General features: G+C 45.7%; 1 protein-coding gene across 3 annotated transcripts in view; it reads right to left on the reverse strand.

Annotated features, from left to right (window-relative positions):
• Positions 1 to 6,201: 6,201 nt before the first annotated feature.
• Positions 6,202 to 20,419, reverse strand: part of TP63 (tumor protein p63) — a 266,840-nt gene continuing 252,622 nt past the window's right edge. For 2 of the 3 annotated variants that reach the window (XM_069212791.1, XM_069212792.1), the window contains 4 exons: positions 17,245 to 17,402; positions 15,074 to 15,218; positions 12,216 to 12,309; positions 6,202 to 9,194 (listed from right to left, as the gene is read on the reverse strand). In XM_069212791.1, the coding sequence (XP_069068892.1) occupies positions 8,898 to 9,194; positions 12,216 to 12,309; positions 15,074 to 15,218; positions 17,245 to 17,402 (694 nt within the window). In that variant the 3' untranslated portion in view covers positions 6,202 to 8,897. Of the gene's footprint in view, positions 9,195 to 12,215; positions 12,310 to 13,128; positions 13,205 to 15,073; positions 15,219 to 17,244; positions 17,403 to 20,419 lie in introns of all 3 variants that reach the window. The other variant, XM_069212793.1, reaches the window with a different exon arrangement.

Consider the following 20,419-nt stretch of genomic DNA (forward strand, 5'->3'; position numbering starts at 1 on the left):
AGATCCAAACGCTGGAGACCTGCTGCATGGATAAATCAGATTTAGACATTGCTGGCATTTAAGAAGCCTCACTTGCCTGTTTCTTTCTCCATTCTGGATCGATGATTGCGGCAGATAATGCAGCACCAGAAATGAAGAAGTTACTTACATATGGTAACGCCTTAACTGGTAGAGACTATCTAGCTAAAAATACAAAATACACTGTTCCAAAAGGAAAAGTAAGAACATAGGGCAGCCCTTATGCTAGAAGCATGTGCCCTCACACACCCAATTGGATGTCATGCTTCATCATCAGGCAAGCTCCTCGTCAGACCGGCGCTGCAAGGTCTGACAGGCACCCCTGTAAGGGGGCTCTTTGCCGGAGATCTTTTTCTCAGTATTACTGTGCCGTGACAAAGACAGTGTAGAACAGAGGTCTTCAAACTGGGGGGCGGGCCCCCCTTGGGGGGCCTCAAGTGATCCCAGGGGGGGTGCCAAACTCTGTCCAAAAGAAATATTATACAGATAACATGCCTTTGTTTTAAGCAGAAGCATGTTATTGCGGTTTTAAAAAGGTAACAGTACTTAACTGCAATGTTTAAATAGCTTTAGACCTATTTAAACATTGCCATCTTTCTAAAATAATTGTGAAAAATACTGAGAGGGGGCCCAATGATTTTTATTTTTCAACTGAGGGGGCGCGGCATTAGAAAGTTTGAAGACCACTGGTGTAGAAAGATCAATGCCCACCTACAGGCACTTCAGAGAGTAGGAGCGAGAGAGAATTAAAATTGGCTCAAAACCCAAACAGGACATCAAACTTTAATAGTCAGGAAAGGGTAATGGCCAAATCAATAAAAACATAGAAACGAGAGTGGGGAATGAGATAATGCTCAACCACTCTCCTAATACCAATAACGGCAGGGGATAAGGAACTCTTATGCCCCAGAAAACAGGGTCAACATGTTTCGTGTCTAAACGGTCCATGTGGATCCATCGACACTTTAACAGGACCAAAAAAACTCAACTTCTCCTATTGGTTAAAACACAAGAACTCAATGTGTCACAAACTGATAGTCACGTTAAACTTCAGTCACTTACTACAAAGAAGCTGAACGTCAGGCTAGTCTAATGTAAGGGTCAACCTGTTCAGAAAAGAAACAACAAGGCGTACATCTCATATTACTTGTATGTCAAAATCGGTGCACACACGAACAAGAGGTGGCACGCAGTAAACAAACAGTGTTGTCATGCTCAGTGGTAGTGTCTGGAACAGATATATATTGGCTTACCGTCCTTCATTTAGGATTCGGCTCCATAGGTAAACATGAGCCATAAGGAAAGCAAAGTCACTATAATGGTGTAACGCATAGTTAGAGGCGTAAAACAAATTGAATATACGTATGCATGAAATAATTCGGCCCACCTCACTGTAGCCCCCATATGCTCAAAGCAGGCACAAGAGCACACTAATGAACTCTGCTGGTACGGCAGATCAAAGAGAGGGACACACCACAGTTTTAACCAAGAGGAGAAATGTTCATTTGAGTTTCTTGGTCCTGATGAAGTGTTAATAATTCCACATGGACCGTTTAGACACAAAACATGTTGACCCTGTTTTCAGGGGCATAAGATAGTTCCTTATCCCCTTCCGTTATTGGTATTAGGAGAGTGTTTGAGCATTAGCTCATTCCCCCCTACCGTTTCTATGCTTTTATTGCCTTGGCCATTACCCTTTCCTGACTATTAAAGTTTGATGTCCTGTTCGGGTTTTGAGCCAATTTTAATTCTCTCTCTCGCTCCTACTCTCTGAAGTGCCTGTAGGTGGGCATTGACCTTTCTACGCTGTCTTCGTCACGGCACAGTAATACTGAGAAAAAGATCTCCGGCAAAGAGCCCCCCTTACAGGGGTGCCCGTCAGACCTTGCAGCGCCGGTCTGACGAGGAGCTTGCCCGATGATGAACCATGAAACTCTGGGAGGCCATACACTGGACCATTAATCTCCCTGTCCCTCATTTTTTTTTATCTAGCTACAGATTCCTGACCTACGAATCATCCCCAGGCATCAGACTGTACCCAGACATTTTCCGGATCAGTGCCCTTGCGCGCCAGTAGGTGCTGTCGTTCGGCTCTGTGTGGCATCGTCTGCCGCGCCGGAAGGGACATACGCTGCGCCTCTACATGCTCCACCCCTGCGCACTGACCTCAATTTCATGACTATTTTACCAAGCCACACGTATGGAGCCATACTGAGCTAGTGAACCAATGTGCCAAAGTGAGCTCCTCAGGGGCCTCTTCAGATGGATTTGACTGAGAAAAGCCTGGGGAGGTTGGGAGGGCAGTAAAGATTCTGTGGCTGGATAGAGCCTCTACCTGATAAGGTGTTACTGAAGGTAAGTAAGTTGTTCATCTGACAGACTTTGGGCCAGTTCCCTTACCTTAGAATAGATATCAAAGCTCTACCTCCATGGAGGTGGGTTTGTGGACTGTTTATACTCAGAAGTTCTGGAGGACCGAATGGGAAAAATGCCCATGACTGCAGACTGTCCAGGCAGTAGTGCTTGGTTAACGGGTGCAATGCTGCCTACGGAGCTGCCCGACAGATATCCCGGACAAAGCCTCTATCAGCTAATGCAGTGGTTGCAGCTTTGGCGGAATAAGCCCGCAAGCCCTCAAAGGGTTCTTGGCCAGTGCATAGAAGGTCTTTATGTAGAGAGTAATCCACCTGGAGAGGTTTGTCTTCTGTACGGCTTTCCCTTTCTTTGCTCCAGAAAAGCCCACAAAGAGTTGATTGTCCACCTGGATGTTTTTGGCACGATCAATGTAGAACAACAGCGCTCTTTTTGGATCCAGACAGTCGTCTCTCTCCTCTTGTTTAGTAGGGCGAGGTGGATCCAAGACAGTTAGTAGTGTAATGTTCATCCTTACACGAAAAAGGTATTACCACCTTGGGTAGGAAGGTTGCATGGGTTCCTAATAATAATTTTACTGCAAAGAAAGTACTGTACAAAGGATTGACTGAGTGTGCCTGCAACTCACTATCTTGGCAGATATTAACTGGAACTAGAAAGTCTGTTTTGATGGCGAGTAGTCTCAGAGGGCAGCTTTGCATAGGCTCAAAAGGTGAGCACACCAGGAAAGTGAGAACTAAATGTAGGTACCATTGGGATATAATGAAAGGGGTGATGGGAATGTGTGGTAATCCTTTCAGGAATCGTGTCACAACAGGTGACTTGAACATGGAGGGTTGATCCGGCTCCGCAATAAAGCAGAGATGGCCGAAAGATACCCTTTAACTGTGCCCAAAGCAGTGCTTTGCAGGGCAAGGGATAATGCTAAACCAAAGAACGTCAGGTAAGGGTGCAGAGAAAGGATCAATGGATTTGGCAGCACAACGAGCTACAATTGTGCCCCAGAGGCAGGCTGTATACAATTTTAGTAGAGGGCTGCTAAGATAACATCACAGACTTCGGGAGTCAATTCAAGAACTCTCAGCAGCTGCCGCTTGATCTCCATGCAGGAAGTTATAGCTTGAGAGGTTCGGCTGCAGAACCCTCCTCTGCTGCTGCAACAGGAGGTCCTCTCCATCAGAAGACAGAGGCTCTGGATTTCGGGATACCATACCCTCCGTGCTCAATCAGAAGCCACAAGAATGACTTGGGCCCGTCGTTTCCTGATTTTCTTGAGAACTCTGGGAAGGAGTGGTATTAGCAGAAAGACGTACATGACACTGTAGTTCCACTTAAGACCGAATGATCTCAGAAGAGACCTTACACCACATCTGGATGGACAGGCCATTCGTGATCTACAAAAGCATAAAGAAGAGACGATGGACAGAATGCTGACCACTGCAAACATTAACCCCCAGTCACAGATCTGGGTTTAATCCATCTTTTTTTGCTCACCACGCCACCCAAGCTTGACCCCAGCCATATGCAAATCAGTCTTGACCCTGCTCCCCATGGGAACAGTCCAGCCCGACCTGCCAAGCCAGGTCCTCCCTGGGCCAAAAGCAAGCATCCGGACGTCAGACTGGATCCAGAGAGTTTTCTCAGCAGGCCCCTTATGTGCTGGTAGGTGGCATCCTCCGGCTCCATGTGGTGTTGTCTGGCCAGAAGTTGTGTGTGGGTTGCCTATGTAGGCGCCACCCAGGAGCACTGACCGGTTTCTTTTCCGCTCCATCAGTGTGGATGCAGATCGAGCTCCCCTCAGTCCTTTTTTGACTGAATGTTTTCAACTTTGTGGAACAGGTCACCAGTGCCCCTTTTATCATGCTTATTTTTGTAATGTGTCCCCTAAAACACTGTCTTTCAAACTTGTGGTGCCTGTCACAGCCAAATGTCTGCTACAGACCCCCAGTTGGTGTGCCTTTGGTGCCTAAGGCCAAAAGGAGCCAGACAGTCTAAATTGGAGACAGAGCCTTATTTTTCTGAAAGGCTCTGTGAGTAAAACAAATGGAAGAGATCTGAGGATCTCTACAGTTATCTCGACCCCCAAGAAGAGTCCATGGCCGACAGTAACTGGTATGAGGAATTGGCTGGTCAATGGTGTAAATGCCACTGCAAACATTGGTCTCCTCTCCTCCCACAGTGGCTTGCAGAGAAAGGGGGCTCCTTTGCAATGGTGATCTGGAGGTTGGGTGACTATGTGGATTCAGCACATAAGTGTTTTAAATATAGCAGGGTACCGCTAGTTCGATGAAGTGCATCAAGGCTCCAGGACAGCTGCAATGTGCCTTCTGTAGCTACGGCAGGGGCTATCAGCTGCATCCTTTCATCCCCAGCCACCACAGCCAATAGGCACCTCAGTCTTCTTGTTGCTGCGGATCCAACAAATCTTGCAGGACCCAATTCCAGGGGTCTACCCAATCCACTCCCAACCCCTCCTCCAGCAGCTGCAACCTCAAAGGCCCTTTAATATGCCCTCATACCAACATGGGCAACTGGTTGGCAGCAGGATACATCATATGTCCCAATGGCTGACATTAACGTCTGACAAATGGGGGCTTCAGATTATCCAGCAAGGATATGCCCTTCCTTTCGAACAATCCCCACCAGCTATTCCACGACTTCCGATCGTCTAATGGAGGATCACCCTTTGCTCTTAGAACCGGAAGTACCGGCTCTTCAAGCCAGTCCAACACCTGGGGATAATTCTAAGGTAAGGAATCTGCAGCTAGAAATCTCCATCAGATTGTCCCAGTTTGCGGTGCACTCGATAAGAGATGCCAGTGTATCAAAACTAGCTTTCTATGAGAGCCTGAGCAGAAGACATTTTCAGAACTGAAGATTGGTTGCTGATTAGCTGTACATCCCAAAGCTCTTTGAGATGCTTGATACACTTTAAAAAAGCTAAAGTTAGAGCATCTGTGACCCTGCCTTAGAACAATGAATTTCAGGACTGGATATTGCTCTTGGTCTGGAGGTGGCTACTTTTTCCCTCCCTTGAATCTTCCTAATGGCTGAGGTGAAACACACCTGAGCAGCTCCCCTATAAAATATGTGAGTCATTTTTAGGTCGAGCATAGCATTACGCAAGCGCTGCTTTTCCAACATGTTGTTATCAATTTGGGCTTTTAACCAAGCCGACCTCACGCCCATCACCATCGCTCGTTCATGGGCTTGCTCTTAAAAATGCCTTTGTATCATTGACAAACACTTTAAGTTTGACCCTCCTTGGGGCAGTTTGGTTACCACCTTGGACATCGACCCTGTTATATGGCTAACTGCACTATTGCGGGTACGTTTGACTATGAGCAAACTTTTTTCCCTTTGTGTGTCTCCTTCATGCTGATGCTCAAGGCGGGCGTGGTGCTTTGAATCGGCTCGTTTACGTGAAACTGTTTTACTTTTCATTTGCAATTTATGTGGCAAGAAAAGTCCAGTTAGGAGTTTACAGTGCTGATAGCTCTAACTCTGGAGCAAATACAAGATCCATTACATTGCAAATGCTTGTTTACATAGGAGTTGGTCCCCGTTTAGATATCGAGCTGGTTTCTTGATTGAGGACATATTTGGTTTGAGGATAGGTTAGTTTGTGAGCTATACTGGCTGAGCAGATGACAGAGTTGGGTCTTGCAGGAAGTGGTTATAGAAAAGAAACTGGCTGATTTTCATCGGTACACGTAAGCCTCAAGAACTGCAGGGTCGTGGAGTAACGTAGATGATTTCCAAACTTTCTTTAGTGATAAAACTGAAATTACAAAGACACTTAAAACAAAATTCTGATGCATCTCTTTATTTGAGAAATGTATAAAACTTTATCGATAGGTTTGTACAAATGATATGTGTAATAGACAATGTAATAAAAAGAAACATTTACAACACAAAAAAGTAAAGATTTACCCATCTGACAATGCTTTGAGCACGTTCGTGGCACAGGGACCTTTCTGCAATCGAAGTCAATATTTTTTCACAGCATATTTTTGCTCCACATTGAATATGTCCCATATGTTTAGGTATAGTGTGATTATAACTCCTAACAGGTGGGAGAGACGTGCAGTATGCAAATCGTTGCCACTCCAAAACCTCACACAGGAGGGCAAGAAAGAAAATAATGAAATATTGCAATATAGCTTTAAACCTTATTTTAATAGGAATTTATTCTCCTTTCCTCTTTTTGAATTCACAATCCTTGGTTAGCAGCAGAACCATGTCACCTTGTGGGAAGAAATTTGTTTCGTCACCCAGTCAGTGGCCTCCTTGGCAGAGTGGACTCCATGCTATGGTGGAGGAGTGTGCTCCGCTGCTGAAAGCAGAAAAATAAAGGGATAATAAAAGCATTTTATTATCCCTTTATTTTTCCGCTTTCGTAGGGTGGGGCAGGGCCATGTCTTATTGGTGTGCAATAAGTGTGCATGTCAGTTTGGCCGGTCGTCCGAGACCGGCCAAACTGACATGAGCACTTAGAAACTCTCCACTCAGCTGTATTTTATATAGATGGGCAGAGACCAAGAACAGTGCTCCACTCCCTCCCTAAGAGGCATTTCTGCACGCTCAGCCCAATCATGGTACTTCTTTCATGCTGTGTAACAGCATGAGAGAAGCGTAGGGATTGGTTGGATAGGAAAGAAGACAAGAGACAGCTGGAGTGGGATATCACAGAGGGGCAGGTAAGTTTAATGTTTTTTTATACTGCTCCCCGCTGGATGCACTCTCCCCCTGGCCCCCAAGCCCCTTCTGGCAGCAGCCGCGAGTGCTCCTTGGCACACCTACTGAATCAGCACCGGTCAAGGGAACTCTACCTTGAAGGAGTTAGTGCTGCCCTAAAAGCTTGAGGTGGCTTCTACAAGGTCTAGTTTTGGTGGGTGATGGGAATGCTTGTCAGGACCTTCCGGGCAAAAAGCGGACAACAAGCACTTTGAAATCCTGGACACTAACCTCTTTGAAGCAATGCACACTAGAGACATAACATTTAAAGGTAAGCAAAGGCCTCGTCGTGCTTTCAGTGAAATCTATGCAGAACACAAATCTGTTTCCAACCTAACACAAGCAGTTCCACAAGGCAGTGTTCTTACAAACTTTCACAATTTAATGTCTTGAAAACCAGGTATACAAAGTGAATACAAAAAACTGTTTACTTCCAAAGTCTTATTACACATACAAGTATTTACAACTTTACACAGCACCTATGTACAAATGGCAGTGTCTGTCCTAGCGCTTAGGCGTGCGTACAACAAAACGTTTGAACAATATTAGTGATCAGAAGTTCAGAAATGGTCATCTGTGAGACTGGTGCATTTTCACCAGGAACCCCCGCATATCTTCAAGTTTCACATGGTCCTGTCTACGCCATGTCATAATGAAAAGAAAAAAACAACTGCTGGGGGTCTCTGCTGTCAATAATGTCAAAACTTGCCAAATTCTCATCTGTGGTGGAGGAAGGAGAGATGGAGGGAAGAGGTGAGAAAACAGGAGGGAGAGTGAGAATTAGGAGAGAAGATGGTAGGCAGCCGGAGTGTGTGTTTAGGAGAAGTGTGAGAAAGGTGTATGGATCTCAAACGAACCGACAGCTCCACGAAGAAGCAGAATATATGGCCGTCTTCACACAGGTGGCCTATGGTGGTTGAGTCCGTGGGCAGCAGTCTGGTGACCACCAGGCAATGCTCCTTGTAACATTAAGTACAATGTACTCCTTTCAACACACAAGTAGAAGGAACAAAGGTTGCACAATGGTCTTCGTGACACAACGATGGACCAGTGCTGAGATGGTGACACTTCCGAGACTCTGTGTGGCGCGAGTGGCCAGAACAGAATATTTTAAGCAATTATTTTCAGAAATAAATGTAGAACATGATTGTTGGCTAAGGGGTATCTGTTACAGCCTCATTGTGGTAATTGAAATGAGAAATTAGTGCAGTGTAGTCTGGCACGGCATTGCCCCCTCCAGGACAAGTAGGACTCTAACTACACAGTGTTGCAGACACCCAGGGTACCCTCGGGATACCCACTCACAGTCTTCCTTTAGATACAAATGCAATTGACCGTACTTATCTACAAAGCCCAAATATAACAGGCAGCTTGTTTAGCAAGCACTGCACGAGTTCAACGCTGTCCCAGCAATAAGTGCAACTTAGTCTTTTTTTTTTTAATTACCAAAGGAAAAAATAGATATCCCTATTTGTATGTAGATATATATTTACAAAACATTACAAAAGATACTGGATGCGGTAACACGCCAGTTCAAACGCCACCTTTGACTTTTTGGAAGCAAAAAAAACTCAAAATAAAGCCAAAAGAGAAGTTTTCTTTGCAAAAAAGGATGCACAAAGCGCTCTACTGGAAGATGGCCCCTTCTGCCCACTCCAGGACTCCTCTAAGTGCAGGTCAGTGTTTTGCCGAACGGCGTTTTGGCATTGGGCGAGGGCTCTTCCAGTGATCACCTGGAGGCCCTGTATGGTGCGGTCCATGGAACCTGGTCACTCTCCTTCCTCCTTGATGCGCTGCTGCTTGTTTCTTCTGGAGTCAATGTCAAAATTGAAGTCGCTCCACTCGTCTCTGGGTGGGAAGGAGATGGTCTGCCTGAGCGTGAAGCGGACTGCGTCAATGACCCGCTCCCCCCTGGATTCGTTCGAGCCAATGCTCACAGTGGAAGCGCTGCTTGTGGTGCGGAGCAGGTGGGGTGGAGATCCAAACTCGTGGACCTGACGGTGATCCAGGAGTCCCTTCCAGATGGCGTGTCGGAACTGTTCGGGGATCTTCAGACTCACCAGATCCTGAAGAAGAGAGCAAAGGTTTCATGTTAGGGAGCTGAATGAGTGCATCAGCGGCCACCAGCACAAAAGTCAGAATTTAAAATAAGCAATGCTGAGGAATGAAATATCATCAGTAGATTCTGTTGAATATCCATTACTGATGGCCTCAATGACGAGCTGAGAGGCAAGGGTTGCTATATACGTGCCCAGGGTCCAGTCATGCTTACGGAAGCTTGGGCTGGGCACTGGCTGCACGGTGGACCTGCTGCTGCAGAAGTTATGATGGTTCATGAATGCAAGATACTAACGATGAGTTTCAGCACATCGTGAAGCCTATTCTCATGAGAAACTAAGGCTTTGGGGGCAATCAGATGTTGCCTTTGGTGGCAACCACGCCTGTTTTCAGAGGACATTTATATGGTATTTTTTTTATTTGTCTCTTTGTTGAGGGATAAACTATCTCCATTTATAGCATTTTACGCCTACTCCAGACTAATACAATGTCCCTGAAGCAGTTTAAGAGACAGCCTGGTAGTGATTTGTGGTCAATGCCTGGCCCTTTACAGAAAAAAAATCATGTTTCAGGCACCACTTAACACAGATAATTCGAGGCTAGTCTTTAATCGCAGGTTTTTTTTTTGGATGACAACTGTAGGTGGAGCGAGTGTGGCACAGAATGACATTCTGTGCAAGCCCACAATGCTCCAGTACTTGGCTGTCATCTTTAAATTATTTTTTCTGGCTGTAGATTGTTCTGATTCAGCTACCTGTGCTCACATTTTTCACTGGGAAGATGGGGCTTAGATGAGAATACAGAAGAGTTTCAAACTCAGAACTCTCTTACTAACAGAAGTTGCTATTTTTTTTTAAGCTGGACTTATTCTTGATTCCTATGCTGTGCACTGATTATGAGGTGCATTATCTGCTTGTGGAGGACAAAGCGAGGTGAGAGCAGCGACACATGGAGCTCCTCTCTGAAAGTGTGCATCTACACAAAGACGCTTAGTGAATATACATGTCTAAACTGCTACCCCCTCGGATATTATATTACACACATATATATATTTATATATACATATACACATAGATATATATGGTAACAACGCCATTTCTTTCTCAGCTCTTGTTTTACCTGGGGCATTTCCCACTGCACTGTAACACAACTGAATCATTTGCACAATCGCTCCTGCATAAGCTCCCCCACAGACAACCCTCTCCAGTTACAGTATTTGTTTTTTTAAGAATGCATTTGACGAGAAATCCCCTTCCTCAGGGGGGAGGGGTATCACATCTCTGCATCTTCACAAAACCTTTAGTGAGTGAAGATTATACAACATCTTCACATCAGGTCCTGTTCTGTTATCAAGAAACCCATGCATTACATTTCCTTCTTGCAGTCCTTTTATGGTATTCATCTGATTGCGCTTTTAAGGATAATTCCTCAACCCCGCGATGCAGTAAAATTAATTCACATTTGATGTTATTTACCAGACACTTGCCACTGTGAGAAGTAACCTCAGTCTGTAACCCAACTGTGTTGAGTTCTGCAGGAGCCACATAATGCAGTCACTTGCCAGCTTACACATTTTCTCTGGAGGTTTGCTCTTCTCTTCCATGAAGGGACTGCTTTGCTTTCCTGGTTTGCTCCTCCTGACATGTATGTTGCACTGAGGCTGTACTCTGCTAGTCATGGCCCTGCTACTGGAGGAAGAAAACTAGCATGTCTATTCATCTTGGCGGTCAAGTGAGCTGTTCTCCCATGTGTAGCCGCTGCTGCTCTCTCGATCTTTTCCTTACGGCCTCTAACCTTTGGCTCTCTTTACCAGAAGTGGTCTAGAGGATTCAGGACTGGTTGATGCATTCCTTGTAACTGCAGGGTCTTTACATCTTTCCACCCTCGGTGTTACCTTGAAGAGGCAGGATCTCTACCACCTTACAGTAGGACACACTGGTTTTGCCTCTGTGATGGGTTTAAGGTTTCTACCAGAAAACAGGACTCCTCTTCTAACTGGACACATGTGCCTCTGGTGCTCTTGTTACAGAGAAGATGCTCTGGATGGATGTAAAACGTCATCTTCTGTTGTTAATTAGTCTCAACATTTTGTCAAATGTTATCCTCATCCATCATAATGCACCACTTCATCTAAGTGTCAAGGCTGTCGCATGGGGTCTCCTCTGAAACAGCATATTCCTGAACTTGGACTCTTCTGGTTGCCTCATATGTGGTGATGTCTTTTCACTTCCCTCTGCTCCTGTCTCCTCCCTAGATCTTCTAAGTCTTGTTTTCCTATCAATAGGTTCGCAGAATAAAAACCCAGTATTCTCTACTACTCTTTAGGCAATTAAACATAATCTGAAGCATGCATTTTCTAAACTGACACATCTCTGTGATCACAGAGAGATGAAAAATTGTAGCCAGTTTACTGTAAATTTCAGAAACCTTCAAAATCTTCAGATTGCAAATGTTTGGCCGTCAACCCAGAGGTGTACCTTTCACTTTCAAGCTGACCGGTGGAAAAACACATTGTGGACAAACTGGTTCCACCTGTGGTTCACACACAAACTAAACATATCTGGTCACTTAGAAAACGTTTCTGGATCAAGCTAGTAGACGGTGAATAAGGCCTAGCAGATCAATGTAGGTTCATGGTACAAACTGTGCAATTCCTGCTCTGATTAAACAGCTGGTACCACAAGAGTACCAACCAATGGAAGGTAAGTCACAGAATTCTAGTAATGGATCATAACTGTATGAAAAGATTACAGATTACTCTATAAGATGTAAGGTCAACCTGTAGGTCAGGGTTCCAAATAACCAAGTTTGGCAACTGTGTACAAAGAAACCCATGTAGCAAGCAACTTTATAGGTTTCCAGCAAGAAAGTGTTGGGGTCTTCGACAGCGAGTCACCAATCGCCCTGTTACAATCCCCTTTATGGCTCCATAGGCTATGTTACAAAGACACAGAAAGGAATCTCTCAACAGTATCAAGAGGCTCTCGAACAACGAGGGCTTGGGGAAGAGACGTCGGCCCGGTACTTACGTCCACAGAATAATGCTCAATCTGATAGATGGTGCTCAGCCCCTGGGCAGTGAAATAATCCAGACAAGATGAGCAGCCCAACCTCGCTAAAAAACTGCAGGCAGAGAAGGGGTGGGAAAGAGATGGAGAAGGGGGAAAGAAGGGAAGAAAAAGAAACAGTCAGGCTGACAGATGTGGCTCAACCATTGGCAATCAAGTTCTAGTTAAACAGGCATCCAGGTGGTTCAATTTCCCAAACCCCTACCCAGGAGAGGTCCACCTCCCCAATGGAGTGCCAGTGGCCACATACCGGCAGGTACAGTCCTGATGGGGGATTGATTACCGGTCACTGAGAAAGGAGGCGGTCTCTCTTCAACGAGTGCGTACTTCTCAGTGAGCGAGAGCTAGAGCGAGCGCAGGCCGAGTTAAAACCCAGTACGGCTGCAGCCAATACGACACATACGCCATCTACTGGGAGGGAGGAAGGATTTACCCTTTCTATATACTGGAAAACTGATAAAATTGCTTTTTGGTGGCCAAAGTCAATACCCCTTTCCCTGGCCGCAAACAAGTGGATCTGGCAAAGTATGACTTGTTGGAGGTAACCAATGTTTTCTGAGGGCCAGTGGATGAATTTGGCCTTTATTTCCTTAACCGATGAGGGATTTGTAATTTGGTTTGTAACAAAGTAAGCACAAAGGCAACAACCCACCAAGACCATTAGCAACTCTTTTTCAGAACCACAGATAATACAGAGATACATGGGGAATGGGATCCGTATGTGGTAAACAACATGGTTGGACTGTGGCCAGTTGGTACCAAACCTCCCACATGCCCATTAGACATTACATTCTCCATTTTAAGCATGCCAAAAATATTTAAAAAAAACAATCAATGCAACTGTGATGACAGAGAGTAAAGCATGATATCTCACCTCACGTCTGTCTTTTACGTGTCCATAGGCATGCACAAATTGATTAGGGGAAGGGGGTGAGTCCAAGCCCAGGTGACTGTAAGGGTGTGCAAAATACAGCCCTTACTTTCATGTATCAGTGCACAAAATCGTACTTTTTTTTTTTTTTTAATACAACCTCTCAGTTCAAGATTGCCAAAAATATCTGAATTTGCAGTTTGAATGCTCCCCTCCACCACCCATGCAGATTTAAAAAGTGAGATTTAACCCAAAACTGAAAGAAGGGGCTGATGCATCATGCAGGGCAGGGTCAGAAGGCCAACAAGCCTTTGGAACAGATTCAGACTTCGGTGATGCAGTGAAATTCACTCATTCTAAATGACAGACAGATCACAGGGGCTTCTTTTGTTATAAATGTACATCATGGCGCAAGCCTGCAAGGCTGGTGTTCCTACCTCCCCCCCCACGATCACTGCTACTGGACCTTTTTAGGTTTGTTGTTAGCCAAGACCCTCTAAGAAGTTTACTAACAGTACATTTAGATTTATTTATAGGGGCTGTCAGTAAGCCTGTTTCATTCACTGGCCTGTTGTTGTCATTCACATTTCCCTTGTGCCCACTACAACATTCAGTACTGGGCGTAAGTCAAGCCCACTTCAGCCACTGACTAGCTTCAATGTGAGCGACAGAACTCTTTTCTTTCACACACAGTCATCTGCATGGCAACAAGTCTCCTTCAATGCCAGGGACTACTACGGCAATGTGTAAACATAGCTTTGCGTTTAGCCTTTTTTTTCTTCTTTTTTTTAAATAATGGTGAGGACATGGCAGCTCCCCCAGCAATACATATATATAAAAATAAAATTGATAAACCCAGAAGGCTGGCAGCCAACACAAAACCTACTGGCTTTGCAAATGCTTATTTAAGTTCTTGCAGCTCTGGGAGAAATATATCTGCCTGTGCCCTTTGTATTCAGAATGTATGCCAGGATGGTGTGTGGTCTGTTGTATCACCAGCCCATTCCTCACAACCACACATTCCTTCCAATGACAGTAGGACAAACTTGAAAGGAGTTGTGTTAGGCCAGTCTTTCACCCGACAGAAGGATGGGCCTGAGAGAGGGCTGGGTGGCCGCAGTAGTAGATTGTCCTGCTGCAAACTTCCAAAGCACGTTTCTCAACTTCACTGCTGCTATGAAGTTAAAGCCAGGGAGCTGGTTGACACATGGTAATTCAGAAAAGCAACTTGGAGAATGAAAAGTGGGATTACAATTAGATTTGTGGCATGAATGACAAATAAACGAAGGGTTGTTTTAGTCTGTGCAGAACTGGTGAACCTCCTTGGTGCAGGACTACAACCACAGCTGGAATGCAGGTGTGGGAGGTACACAAAACTCCTACAGACAGAGTGTAGCAGTAATGCAACTGTGAGAGTAAACTACACCACTGTACTCTTCTAAGCAGTCTATTCTGGTGGCAGTCTTATTTCTGGAGTGGGGTGAGGCAGAATCCCTCACTGTGCTCTGGAAGTGTATCTAGCCCAAAGAACACCTTGTCATGGATGCCGGATGGGTCCACATCAGGGTCTCATGGTCTGAGGCCTCCGCCAGCCAAAGTACAAATAACATAGAAGCCACTGTGATCCAACAGAGGAACACTCGTTTCTAATCATGCAAACTCTACTCAGATGACCAGAAGAGGCAAGACTGCTTTACATAGAACATCTACGGTCTGGCCTGTGCCCACCAAACCGTGCCAATTAAGTACAGCACAGACCAGGAAGCAAATGTGAAAATGTGCAATCACAGCAGAGTTATCTTTCATGCTTGGTGGGCATCTCTCTCTCGTTAACAGAAGACGATGCACCTCTACAATCACATGCCTTTTACTAAAACATATTTCTAAAATCCAATAATCCCAATCTCGCGTCACTGTACCAGCCATTCTGCTTCCTGCACAAACTCACCTGGAGATGCTGCAGTCTGTGGGGTACGGCGGTGGGGGGGTACAGTGCGAGGTCGATGGCATCGAAAGGGAGGCAGGTAATTGCTGAGTCGGGCTAATTCCGTTCAGATCGCCTGTCATTGGCATGTGCGAGCCCATCATGGAAACTAGAAGAAAGGCAGAAATCCCAGCGTCATTGCCGTGCGTACCCTAATGACGTATCATAGTCGTAAAGCAGTCTCCCGACTCTCGCATCCCATCACCCGACTAGTGTCTGACTCTTGAAATGGCTGCCTGAGACTACTTATAGGCCACACTTACCGTGCCACCAGCCACCCAAGGCAGAACCCAACCGCTCTTCTAAAGAACTAGTGGTCCATCTCCTCAACTTACTGGCACAAGATACCTCAAGAAGTATTTGACGACAAATGTATTAACAACAACTTAAGCAGGCAACACAATAGTTCTTCAAGAAAGACCAGCGTCCGCTTGCTCCTTAACCTCCAATGGCATGCAGGGACATTTAATTGTAGGTATACATAGACTCAGGCATACACTCAGTTTAGTTTAGTCCCCCAGCATGTGCCTTACAGAAGTTAGCAACAGTATTACTTATGCAACTGGCGCTCAACCTCGAGCGTGATCACTATAGGGCCTTTGATAATATGGCGCTTGTGTTCCACTGCTGCTGGTGTACGATGACCTACGCAAACAATGCTTTTAAAAATCTAGCACAAAGGACCCCTGACAGCTCCTGGCCCCAGGATGGGCCTGGGCCTGACGCGTGCCCAACAATTGTTAGCAGCATTGTGAGGGCTTTAGGTACAAACAGGATCCTATTTTGTTCCACAGAAAAGGCTGCAGGGCGGGGAACTGATCGTGAAACTGGATAGTTGTTTTAACTCATTCTTCACTCTCTGCTCATCTGGGATGTGGCAGGGTTGCAGATGTGTCCCTTGGTGATTCTGTAAGCAGACGCACAAGACTGCCACTGCAGTCTGCGATGGTCACCTGAACAGGAGGATGCAGAAGTCTGCTGGCCCTGAAAGTCAGGGTCCAGCGAGAACCTTCCTTCTCAACCTTACACCCTCCCCCGCCGCTCCCTCTGCTTAAGTTACACTTTTATGCTCAGTTTACCAATGGGAAGTTTAGTTTCTGCTCTTAGAATTGCCCCAATCCTAGAACATCCTACTACAGACTGTCTGCTTAGGCGTGTAGATTGACTTTACAAGGCATTAAGATACATGGAGATGAAATGAAGAGCACAGAACCCAGGTCCTGCCCTGCTCTTGAAGATGCAGTCCTCATCTGGATGCCTGCGTTATCCCTGCATTCTACCACCTGCCCCATCATGTTCTGCCCACGCCTGGCCAGTATGCCTCTACATCATCAATCGCCGCAGTTCCAAGTGGAAGATCAAAACCAGGAGGCCCACCTGAGCTTCCACATCCCCATGGGTTCTTGTAAACTTCAGCTGTGCGTCTCTGCCGTCATGCAACACACATCAGTTTAAAGTCTCTTCCTAACTGCGCTCAGTCTCTCCTGCTATTACCTGACCTCACACGTATGATGCCCTTGTGCTGAACAAGGACCTCTCCCAGCAAGGCACCTTTTGATCTCTTTCTGTAGAGCCCCCCCCACTTCTTTAACCACCCAGACTACCCTATCGCTCCACGAGGCCACCCTGGCTGGCGTGCTCTTGGGTTTACTAACTGGAAGAACTGGATGCCTCAAATACTCTCCTCCACAGACCTTCCTGCTAGCTCTCAGACCACTCTGCCAACTGCTTTAAGTCACATTTCATGGTGCTGGGTTGGCTCTTGGTGCACTGCAGCCTTTAAGTGATGAAGAGCACGAGGTAGTCAAGCAATGGTCTTGCTGATGGTCTCCAGGGGCACCTTGGACATTTAACCTCCATAATTTGGAACAATAAAGTGAAGTCAGAACTTTAGATTAACCTACTGGAATGAAGAGGGACTCTTAAGAGCGAGGGACAGGTGGCGATGCAGTTGCGCGTACATCCTGCGGGTCAGATTTCAGACCCGGTGGGGCTTCGCCTTTGAAGATTGTAAACAAGAATAACCCTTAAGGTGCTTTATTAAACCTGCTACTGACAGCTCTTGGGTATCAAGGCAGAGGACGAAGCGAGAAGCACAGCTGTGATTATCGTGACCATGAAGAGCGATTGCTTACTGTTTGCTCCCATGCCATCGGGGAGGGGACCAGGCGTCATGGCGCTGCGCTGCTGAGGGTTCATCAGCTGGCTGACCGACGGCAGCTTGTTCATGTTATTCATTTTACTCAGTGGTGGGGAGGTGGAGCCGTAGGACTGCTGAGCCTGCATCGAAGATCTGAAAGAAGGGAGAATGGTTAAATCCACTGCCGGAAATTCTGTGCACACCAATTCTTATCAAGAGGAGACGCAAAGTGTGGACATGTCCTAGGAGCAAGAAGATTTACAGGAGGCCCAGACGGATGCATGTCCTAGTATCATATCATGCATTTAGTTGCAACAGGCGCATGTGTCCTTGTATCATCAAGATTTAACGGAGACCCAATACATGCATGTGCTAGTATCATCTCAAGAATAAGAGGAGATGCATGAAGATTAACAGGAGGCCCAACAGATGCACGTGCTAGTATCATCTCATATGAATAAGAGGAGACGCAAAGTGTGGACGTGTCCCAGGAGCAAGAAGATTTAAAGGAGGCCCAAATGGATGCATGTCCTAGTATCATATCATGCATTTAGTTGCAATAGGTGCATGTGTCCTTGTATCATCAATATTTACCGGAGACCAAACAAATGCATGTGCTAGTATCATCTCATGAATAAGAGGAGATGCATGAAGATTTACAGTGGATCCAACAGATGCACGTGCTAGTATCATCTCATGAATAAGAGGAGATGCATAAAGGTTTACAGTGGATCCAACAGATGCATGTGCTAGTATCATAACATGAATAACAAAAGAAGCAATGTCTGGACGGGTCCTGGTATCATGAGGATTTACAGGAGTACAGGAGACCAAGTGGATGCATATGCTAGTATCATATCATGAATGACGGAAGATGCAATGTGTGGACGTGTCCTAGTGTCATGAAGATTTAGAAGAGTACAGGAGATGCAACGGATGTATGTGCTAGTAACGTATCATGAATAAGAGGAGTTGCAATGTGTGGAAGTGTCCTTGTATAATGAGATTTACAGGAGACCCAATGAGTGCATGTGCTAGTATATCATGAATAAAAAGGATAAGCAATGTGTGGACGTGTCCTAGTATCATGAAGCGTTACAGGAGACCCAAAGGATGCATGTGCTAGTATCATATCATGAGTAAGAGGAGACAAAATGTGTGGACTTCTACTAGTATCACGAAGATTTACAGGAGACCCAACAGATGCATGTGCTAGTATCATATCATATGAACAGGAGTTCCAATAGGTACGTGTCCGAGTATCATGAAGAAAATTTACCGGAGACCCAACGGATGGACGTACTAGTATCATATGATATCATATCATGAATAACCGGTGACACAACAGATGCATGTGCTAGTATCATATAATGAATAAGAGGGGAGGCAATGTGTGGACGTGTCCTAGTATCCTGAAGATTTACAGGAGGCCCAACAGATGCACGTGCTAGTATCATATCATGAATAACAGGAGACTTAACAGATCCACTTGCTAGTATCATATGAATAACAGGAGAGCTAACGGATGCACGTGCAAGTATCATATCATGAATAACAGGAGACTCAACGGATGCACGTGCTAGTATCAAATCATGAATAACAGGAGACTCAACCGATGCACGTCCTAGTATCATATCATGAATATCAGGAAACTCAACGGATGCACGTTCTAGTATCATATAATGAATAACAGGAGACCCAACTGATGCACGTTCTAGTATCATATCATGAATTACAGGAGACTCAACGGATGCACTTGCTAGTATCATATCATGAATAACAGGAGACTCAACGGATGCACATGCTAGTATCATATCATGAACAATAGGAGAGCCAACGGATGCTCATGCTAGTATCATATAATGAGTAACAGGAGAGCCAACGGATGCATGTTCTAGTATCATATAATGAATAACAGGTGACCCAACGGATGCTCATGCTAGTATCATGAAGACTTACAGGAGGCCCAACGGATGCACATGCTGGTATCATATAATGAGTAACAGGAGAGCCAACGGATGCACGTTCTAGTATCATATAATGAATAAACAGGTGACCCAACGGATGCACGTTCTAGTATCATATAAGGAATAACAAGTGACCCAACGGATGCATGTGCTATTATCATATAATGAGTAGGAGGAGAGGCAATGTGTGGGCGTGTCCTAGTATCATGAAGATTTACAGGTGGCCCAACGGATGCACGTGCTAGTATCATAAGGATTTACAGGAGGCCCAACGGATGCACGTGCTAGTATCATGCCCTCTACCACCATATCTATCGTTTTCACCAGATGAAGGCCCGGACCATCAAGCGGAAGGAGGAGGCAGTCTTGAAATCTGCATTTCTTCGGTCATAATAAGAAGAAATGTGTTAAGGTAGACAAAATGTCAACTGCAGGCGTGTGCATGAAGCTGGACATTTGTCTCGTCAACTGGGACCTTACCATTAAACTATATCTGAGTGTGTGGACCGCTAGGAGGGAAAGCTGCTGGGGGACAGAGGAAGACTAGGGGTAAGAGACTGGGAAGAGAGTCAGTTTGTACCGGGAGAGACTGAGCAATGCCGTGGGATGACCGAGAAGATGAGAGCAGGGGTGAAGCTTCAGGGGATGTCACACACCTATATTATATAACTTAACAAATAGCTGGGTACATCAGCTATCAGTAAGTTAAGGTAAGGTATCTGTTGGATTTCACTTGGCACTTTTTCAATAGTCATTCACACACACACTCATTCACACGTCTGTTTCGAAGGGCTTAATGCATGGCTATTTTACAAGATACTGTGTTTTAAGTGCTCCCTAACAATAGCTACTCCTTTCCACTGGAACCTTAAATGCCCCTCATGCCAGGTTAAGTGTTGGAAAGTATGAGGCTCTGACACCCCAAGTCTCACTGACCAAGCTACTCCCCTTGGAAGAGAGGCAGCCGGAGCGCCGCCATCTCCTCTCGGGTGCCATTTCTTTGGGATTTTGGACGGGGGCCAGAGCTGCACCCTGGGGGCCCCGCCTTCGCAGGGGGGGGCAGAAGCCTGCCCAGGAATGACAGCACAGCCCACAGATTAAGTTACTGCTCTCAGGTTCTGCCCTCGAGATGCGCATTATTTTGAAATCTGCCAAAACTCACAACCGAGGCTGTGGCGCCGCCGCTGGGCGTGGCTCTCTCTG

This window comes from Pleurodeles waltl, chromosome 11 (genome assembly GCF_031143425.1).
Source record: "Pleurodeles waltl isolate 20211129_DDA chromosome 11, aPleWal1.hap1.20221129, whole genome shotgun sequence".
Classification (NCBI taxonomy): Eukaryota; Metazoa; Chordata; class Amphibia; order Caudata; family Salamandridae; genus Pleurodeles; species Pleurodeles waltl.